The sequence below is a fragment of the Choloepus didactylus genome, chromosome 6, assembly GCF_015220235.1.
Source record: "Choloepus didactylus isolate mChoDid1 chromosome 6, mChoDid1.pri, whole genome shotgun sequence".
Lineage (NCBI taxonomy): Eukaryota > Metazoa > Chordata > Mammalia > Pilosa > Megalonychidae > Choloepus > Choloepus didactylus.
The window spans coordinates 79,266,008-79,275,655 of record NC_051312.1 but is presented as its reverse complement, the minus strand read 5'-3'; the positions used below and the strand labels follow the sequence as shown (position 1 = coordinate 79,275,655).

The 9,648-nt window shown below is 34.2% G+C and overlaps 1 protein-coding gene across 1 annotated transcript; it reads left to right on the top strand.

The window, feature by feature from the left end:
* The first annotated feature begins 299 nt into the window (after positions 1 to 299).
* On the top strand, positions 300 to 1,208 carry LOC119537447 (olfactory receptor 52N5-like). Its single transcript, XM_037839896.1, has one exon. The coding sequence runs from the start codon at positions 300 to 302 to the stop codon at positions 1,206 to 1,208; it is 909 nt and encodes a 302-aa protein (XP_037695824.1).
* Positions 1,209 to 9,648: the final 8,440 nt, after the last annotated feature.

The window sequence follows — 9,648 nt, the reverse complement described above, 5'->3', positions numbered from 1 at the left end:
ATCTCTTTGTGCCTCAATTTATTCTTCTATCTGAAGACAGAAAACAATAATTTTTTATTTATGGCTTTCGAAAACTACGTTTAAGCTGTTCAATACTTTTAAAATATAACCTGCCATTTATCATTAATCAGTAAGTGGTGTATTTTCAGAGTCACTATCATTCAAAATTGTTGGTAATCTTATGAATGTAATTTTATTCCAAATTTTAGTTTCGATTTGCATGGAACTTTCTATTTCTTAACCTTCTCCTCAGTATAGAGATTTCTGGAAGAATAGAGGAATCCTCTATTGAATTAGCTATGCTGGTATCCAACAGTTCATATGTGGCCCCAGAATCTTTTATTCTTAATGGTATCCCTGGTTTAGAAAGTGCACACATTTGGATCTCCCTTCCATTCTGTGCAATGTATATCACCTCCCTTGTGGGTAACCTTGGCCTTGTGTACCTCATTCATTATGAGGAGTCCTTACATCGTCCAATGTACTTCTTTCTGGCTATGCTCTCCCTCATTGACCTTGTCACTTGCACCACCACTCTACCCAGAGCACTGTGCATTTTCTGGTTCAGTCTCAAGGAAATTAACTTCAATGCTTGCTTGGCCCAGATGTTCTTTGTCCATGGGTTAACAGGTGTGGAATCTGGGGTGCTCATGCTGATGGCTGTGGACCGTTATGTGGCAATTTGCTACCCATTGCGTTATGCTACCATCCTCACTAATCCTGTCATTGCCAAAGCCGGGCTTGCTACCTTCCTGAGGGGTGTGATGCTGATGATTCCTTTCCCATTCTTGGTCAAGCGTTTGCCCTTCTGCCAGAGCAATATTGTCTCCCATACTTATTGTGACCACATGTCTGTGGTGAAGTTATCCTGTGCCAGCATCAAGGTCAATGTCATCTATGGTCTGATGGTTGCCCTCCTGATTGGAGTGTTTGACATCAGCTGTATCTCTGTGTCTTACACTATGATCCTCCGAGCCGTCATCAGCCTCTCATCAGCAGATGCCAGGCAGAAGGCCTTCAGCACCTGCACAGCTCATATATTTGCCATCATAATCACCTATGTTCCAGCACTCTTCACTTTCTTTACCCACCGTTTTGGGGAACCCAGTATCCCCCCTCCTCTTCATATTTTTGTGGCTAACCTCTATTTGTTTCTTCCCCCAACACTGAATCCCATTGTTTATGGGGTGAAGACAAAACAGATCTGAGAAAGTGTCATAAAGTTCTTCCAGGGTGAGAAAAGATCAAGTTGATCCAGGACAAATGAAGTTAGATAGGAAGAATACAAACAAAAAACAAAACAGAAAATGACTGTTCATGCATGTAGGTTATCACACATTTCCATTTATCTCTCCCAAAGTATGTTTTTGCAAATGCAGTGGGGAATTTTATAGCTTGTTCTTAATTTATATCTCAGCACCTTTGCTGGTTTTTTGTTTTGTTTTCTTTTTTATCATTAGATTTGGTCAGGTCATTGATATGAGCTCACTGAAACTTTTGTCTAATATATCTAAGATTTTTTTTCTTAACTTTTTGAGAGAATCCTTTAATGTTTCATTTATCTTGATAATCCTCGTTATAGATAAGAAATAACTTTCAGGATATTTTCTACACTGGGGAACCTGTGAAGCTAAAATTTTGTTTATGAACTAATTTTAAGAACCCGTTTTTTCTGTTTGCCCAATTAAGGTGATGTCAATGTCACTAAAGTCCCTAGAACCAACAAGAAGACTTGCCTGATGATTTGGATACTCCAAAAAGCAGGTGCAATTTGGCATATGGTTTGGCTTTCCTAATTCAATGTCAGATAATTGTTGAAATGATTTTTTTATTTAATCATAAATTCATGGTGCTTCATTGTTCATTCTTTTATTATCTGTATCAGTAAATACTTCTATTGACCCAAATAAAGTCTAAAATAGAACTGATCACTCAATCTTCTTGGTCCCAACATTCATTATATTATCATAATACATGCATAGTAGTAAATTCACTTGCTTGTTTGTTTAGTTAATGCTAGATCATGTTGTCTTTGAAGGCACTTGGTATATATTTATATTTATATTTCAAGCTACAGCATAATGTAGAGTAAAAGGTCTGAATAAATCAAAAATTAATTAAAAGATTAAATGAATGAGCCTATATTTCTTTAGCCATATGTTATGTCCTAACAATTGGGAAAGTAAAATAGAAAAGTTCCCCGTCATAAAGAAGGAGACAGTCCAGTTGGGATATGAGATATCAATAGAAATATGTTTCATTGTGTGCTTTGCTAGTGGTCTTTACAAAAGGCAGAGGAGAAGATGGCTCAATTCAAACTGGAAAGGAAGGGAGTCAATTTTGTGTAATGGAACATCTTAGCAGGAAATGAAAAAAAGGCAAATATTCACTCAAATAGTCAAGCAAGCTTGTAATTAGCCTGTAGTTTATAAAAGAAAGTGCTAAAACATCACAGAAAATGAGGCTCTAACTTTCAGAGAATTAGAAAATCACAGAGATGTAGCATTTAAGCCAGGATTAAATCATGAGGAAAATCCTATTTACCAGGAAAACAAAATTATATGTCACTCAGCTAATCTGTCCTTTACCTGTTAGCATAATCACTCCAGACCATTCGATTTATGAATACCTTTATAATGGAATATTTTATATATTTATACATAAAAATGTTATAAATCAGCAAATATAACTGAAGAGTTATTTTGAATAAGAATGCATGTTTGTTCACTGATTATTAAAGAATTTTTATGAGAATATATGGGTAAAAACAACAGCCATGAATTTTTAAATAATGGCATTTAGAAAACATCATTTCTTGAAAAGCTGTGCAGACTAATTTACATAGGAAATAAAGAATATGTATAATATATGATAAGCTCCCAAAATATTAGTGCAATTGAAGACCCAAAACATGTGTACTGTTTTTGAATAGTTATTTTTTTTATTTTTCATCTTTTACTGATCTCAGGACTATTTCTCTACTGAATAAACTTGCTTATTAAGAATGCCATGGCCACTTCATAAGTAACGTTCAAAACTAGCAAAGAAATGAAAGCCACATAGTTGTACTCTCTCCACTATAGTTCAATAATATCCTTTTTGTCGCTCACCAATCATCAGTGATCCATCTCCAATTTCTTCCACTTTTATCTCTGGAGCATCTAATATAACAGTTCTTCATGTGTGGTCCATGGACCGCTGGGAACCCAAGAACATTTTGGAGGATCTATAAAGTAATTAATAACATCATAAAAATACCGAGACATTATTTGCAGTTCATATACTGTATACTACTTTCTGTATAATGAACTTTGTCAACATTTGGAAAATCAGCATAACTCAGTGAATCAGTATTTCCCAAATAACAAATGCTTGATGTTATAAAATGATGCATAGGCAACAGATTCATTCAAACGCAGGATATATCAATGGGTTTTAATGTAACAGAGTGTAAAACATTCTTTGCATGGCTTCAGACTCTTCATTGCTATTAACTTTTAGGAAACTATCACTTCTGGATTTGGGGTATAGTATCAAAGAATAATAATCACAAGTATCTGAAAATGGTATTAAAAAATCAACTCATCTTTTTTCTAACTATATATCTGTATGTGTGTGTATATGTGTGACCAGATTTTCTTAATACAGTTTAACATAAACAACATATTTCAACTGATTGCATGCAGAAGCAGATATGAGAATCAAGCTGTTATCTCTCAAGCAGACATTAAAAGACTTGCAAATTGTAAACTATTACTTGACTATGTTTTTTTATTTTGAAAATGATAGTTAAGTTTCATTAAAATATGTGATTTATAGTAATATATAATAGATTTATTTTTATTTTTAAATACAAATAAATATTTTAGAAATGTCTACATTTAATTTTGAATACAGCAAATACTTACAATATAACTCACATAAACAAAAATTCTTCTTGGTCCCATTAATGTCTGAGAAGGTAAACTGGATCCTAAAACCAAAGGCTTTGAGAAATGTTGATGTAATATGTTGGGAATAAATTCAACTTTAATAGCAACCTTTTACTGAGGTCTTCTTTTTAACCCTCTGTACTAGATTTCTTGCTGCCAAAGGAAATATTGTACAATGGGTTGGTTTAGCAGCAGGAATTTATTGACTTACTGGCTGGCTGGCAATCCTTGGGGTTCCTTTCTCTTCTGTCACATGGCAATGTACATGGCAATGTCTTCTCTTTCTCTTCTGGGTTCTTTGACTTCCAGCTTCTGACCATGACCCATGGCTTCTCCTTCTATGCCCAATTTTCTTTGCTTATAATGACCTTCGCCATGTGGTGTTAAGGCCACCCTCTTTCAGTTCGGGCAAACCTTCACTAATAAGATCTTCTGAAGTACTGTTTACAAACACGTTGGTGATTCAATCCCCAACAAATTCCTTTTAAAATTATATTATAATTTATAGAGTGAAGTGCACAAATCTCAACTATACATGTGTTGATTTTTGCATATGAATATACCTTTGTTACCAACACCCTATTGGCCTTCACTTGGCCCTCAATGATAACCACTATTCTGATATCACATCATAGATTTACTTGTTTTTGAATGTTATTTTAAAGCAATAATTCAAGATGATCTCTTTTATGATGGGCTCCTCTTACTTGATGGTATGTTTGGGATAATCATCCATATCACTTCACAAGCAGTACTTCATTCTTTTTCATTGCTGTGTATTATTACATTTAAGAATGTATATTATTCTTTCTCTTGTACACAACTTGTGTCAACTTCCTTTTTTCCCTGTCTCATGTTCCCTTTCCAACCAGTGTTTCCTTGGGTCATCTCTCAACTATAACACTTAAATCAAGTTTTTATCTCATGGCCTGCATCTGGGAGATCCCAGTTTAGGGTAATGCCACTTTTATAAATCAAATTGTATATATGAGAAACTAATCATCCAAAGAGAGATACACTGAATATTTATTTTATTCATTTACTGTACTTTCTAATCCTTGAAGATTGGTTAAAAGAGACCATTATTTCCAACATTTTATATGAAGTTCAATAAGACCAAATAATTGTTTCAGGGTCATTCTGCTAAAAAGAGGTCAAGTTAGGGTTGAAACCTGTTCTGTCTGATCTCAGGGCCAAAGTTTCTTTTTTGTTTTTAATTTTTATTTACAAATACTCTATGCACACCAAGAGAAACCTCTCCCTCCCACACTACACCCATCCCCTCGTAAACTCCAGTCTTCTCTGGGAATTTGCTATTTCTAGATATCTCACATAAGTGACATCATACAATATTTGTTTTTTTCTTCCTTGCTTTTTTTCACTCCCGGGAGTGTTTTTGAGCTTCATCCCTGTTGCAGCAAGTCTCAGAACTTTATTCCTTCTTATGAAGTGAAGAATACTCTGTTATGTGTATGTACCACATTTGCTTATCCGTTCATTTATTGATGGACACTTGGGTATTTGGGTTGTTTCCACTTTTAGCTAATGTGAATAATGCTGCTGTGAACATTGGTTTATAAGTATCTGTTAGAGACCTGCTATCATTCCTTTAGGTATATTACCAGGAGTGGAATTGCCAGGTCAGATGGCAATTTTTTACGTAAGTTTTTGATTAATGGCCATTTTGCTTATTGGCTGCACAATTTTAAATTTCCATCAATAATGCACTAGAGTTTCAATTTCTCTGTATACTCTCCTACACTTGATTTTCAACTTTTTTTAATAAAAACAGTTCTCATGAGTGTGAAGTAGTATTTCATTGTGGTTTTGATATGCATTTCCATAATTTCTAATCTTGCTGAGCATCTTTTCATATGCTTATTTGTCATTTGTATATCCTCTTTGGAAAAATCTCAAATTTATAACTCAATATACTCAATAAACTTTAATATACTTTATTCTTCTTTAATACTCTTCATTCTTTATACTTCTCAAATATACTGAAAACCTGAAATATATCTTTTAAAAGAAAAGATTGACTTTGAATATATGAAGCCCCTTTGGGGAAAAGGCTGACCAAGGATGTGAGATGAAAAAGGAAAAATGTGAGCAATTCTATCATGGATGAGACTAAATCCTTTTACCCTACTGACAGCTTAGTTTTGTTGATTCTAAAGACAGTATTCATAAAGACCAATGCAGATTTTAACACAAATTACCAGTATATGTTTACACAATACAAAACCCACATAAAGCAGTGTAGTTAACGCCAGTTTGCTCTTTGAGTGCCCTCTTTATGTGAAATTCTTTCTGGGAACATCCTCTATTTTCCTTTCTAATATATTAACCTGGATTGGCTGGTATCCTTACCACATGCTTAGACTTTCTATAGAACAATCCATCAATAACTTGAGACCACACTCTCCGAGTACTGTGAAATGTTCTGGTGGGGGTTGGAGTGAGGTTCCCTATCTAAGATCAGTAAATCAGAATCATTCCCTAAAAATTCCAACTTATGACCACTTTAAGAACTAAGCAACTTCAGATATATTAGGAACAGCCATTTTCTGCTATGTAAATAAGTAAGTTGAGAAAGACACTTTACAGGAAGTGAGAAGAATGTAAAAATCAATAAAGAAAATGACTTAGAGGTAGAGATGGACATGGAGATCGAGAGAGAGTGACACATAGAAAGATAGACAGAGAGAGAGTCAAAATTCAAATCGTTTATCTTACTTTTTCTGTTGTTGGCATCAGATTTCATAAAGGTCTCCATCAATTTGTTTCTCTTTGTTTAATCACATTGGAATTTGGTTTCTGCTCCTTCAAACCAAAAGTTTAACCCAAACAATAGCAAACATCCATTAAAAAAAAAAAAAAACAACTTGTCATTAGCAGGGTATTCCTTATGTTAAGTGACAGAATGACAAAATCCCATTCCCATGGCTTTTCTGCCATCAAACAATCTTTCAGAGAACATAGAGACTAAGAATCTGGGGAAATTTATGTGACTGAGCACCACTTTTGTGATAATTTTTCTTGATTACCAGTCTAAGCAGCTTTCACCAGCCCTGTCTGTGCTCCTTGCTATTCAGTATAAAGACCATGGTGTTGAGGGAGGGATAATTACATTGTGTAGTACATTGAGTAGAACTGGGAGGAGGGAATTGTCATTGCTATCTTACAATTGGAAATGACAATGACAGCAGTGTAGGAGAAAAGGATTATGATGAGGTGGAATGTGCCAGGTCTCAGGATCTTGGATGCAGTGTCTGCCAAGTTCAATCTTAGCACAGAATGAAGTATAAGGGCTTATATTAAAATATTAATAATCATATCTTTCAATGTCCAAGTCAGGATATTCTGACAGATGCTACTTTCATTTCTGTTGCCACAGGCTAGGTTAGAAGCATGGAAGAGCACAAACAGTGCTCAAGTTGATTCTGGGAGAAGTAGTGTCTCAGAGAACCCAGAACAGAAAGCAGAATGAACAGAAGACTATACCTAATCATCATAAATATAGTTGCTTTAACTTCAGAAGATTCAGTAATTATTGATAGGTTTCATACAGGTTGGAAAGTGACTACTTATTTCTATAGCCATTCAGAGGAAGATGTCTGATTCCTTGCCCACAAAATAATGTGTGACATACACCTGAGCAAAGCACTCAAGTAGATGGATGACATTAGCTATATATATACTCAAGTAGATGGATGGACTATATTAAGAGAATGCCAAAATCTTGGGTATTATGGTCATAGCCAGGCCATGGTCACGGATTGCTCCAAAGAATGGCAGAGTATATCTTCTTGATTGATGGTTTTCGGGCAAAGCCATGGCCAGGCAGAGGCAGTGTTGCAGGCTGGGAATGCTGGGAATCCCATCAGGATGGATTCAGAAACCTGAGAAGTAAAGTTGTTGGAATCTCTGGAGAGACTGGAACACCCTCCCCTTAGGGGAAAAACATTCAAGGTTACTATGCATAATTTTCTCATCATTGCCAAATTACCAGTGTTTGGCAAGCAAACAATTAACTATAACTATAATATTAAAAGGAGGATTATCAGCACCTTCATTATTCTCATCACTCCCACTGGTAGACTGCCTTAAGGAAACATGTGTGTTTACTATCCTTGATTATCATTATCAAAATATTTGAGGAGCGGTAATTAGGATCAAGAAAAAGAATAAGGAGTCGCCATCATTCTCCTCACGATCACTAATATTCATTGACTACTTACCATGTGCAAAATACTTTGAATAAATGATTTCTGTTCAATCTAACATAACTTGTAAGTTTTAATGTATTATTAAAACTATTTTATAAATGAATATTTAAGTGTCTTGCTCAACACCATCCAATTTATATATCACAGAGGTGGGACTAGAGGTGTTCAGGCTGGACTCTGAACACACACATTCACTCCTTCTGTGCCTAAGTTTAGATTTGATGATGAATTATCTTCTTTCCAAAGTTACAGTTAGAGCACTATGACAATTTTTAAGGTGACTACATTGGAATACAAAGTAGAGAGGTAGAAACATTTTAGTGTGAGCATTTGAGGGTTTGGCAACATTTCTGCATACATTTTTGCACACATTAATGAATGATGTGGTCCTCTCTAAACATGTAAGAATTAGATTATTGATGCAATTTTGCAGTGAAAAACTCAAGTGTTGAAATTTTAATGGAATGGGCAAAGGTCATAGACTATGAAATACAGCCAAATGATTGGAAATTAAAATGTTGTTTATATTGAACTAAATTCTTAGCTATTATGATTTGTTACCAATTGAAAGTATTTCAGCTTTTATGGGGCATGTTCATTCTTATGAACAGAAGAGAAATACAAGAAAATGAATCTGTAAAATCATAACATGCGTTCTCAAAGTGGTTGAGAAAATCTATTTAATATAATGAAGGCAAGACAGGATGACTGCACATAAATTGGTCTTAATAAATGTGAACAACCATTATCTTTCTTTGTAAAGTATTCCAGACTGAGGAAATAAAATAGCAGATGTCATACCTATCAAAAATACTAGTGTGCTTAACATTATGTATCTACAAATTTGACGGGTTGTATATTCACTTAGTGCACCTTTACATTTCTATGTTTTAATGGATTGTAAAATAGCCATGAATAGTAATTCAAGATTGATTTACTAATATTAAAATGAAATTTGAAAACTTTATAAAATATAACAAATCAAATATTTTGTACATATATTACATACCAAACACAGTATTTTTAACACCTTAGTGTTAAATCCATCACTCTCAAAGTGAAATCTGATGCCAGAGCAGCTTAGAGAGATACTTTATTGGATAAAGTTCCTAATTTCTAAGTTCAGGGCTTTTAATACCCTGCTGCATAAAGTTGAGACCTTATATTTGGAAAATCCTGAGAAATCAATGACAAATCTACTTGAGCCAATAAAGAAATTCAAACAAAACAAAGTAAAGCAATGGGAAAAACAAATATCCTGAAATAACTTCATTCCTTCCAATATACATTTTATTTGATAAAATTAAAAAAAAAAAGAAATTCATCAAGGTGGCAGGATAAAAGATTAATGTGCAAAAGACAGTAATGTTCTTATATTCCTGAAATGACCAAACTGAACAGACACTGAAGAAAAAATTCCATTCATAATAGCAAATAAAAAAATCAAGTGCCTAGGAATAAACTTAACCTAGGGTGTAAAAGACCTC

Coding starts and splice junctions, on each gene's coding strand:
- LOC119537447 (XM_037839896.1), top strand. CDS start 300: ATGCTGGTATCCAACAGTTCATATGTGGCCCCAGAATCTTTTATTCTT.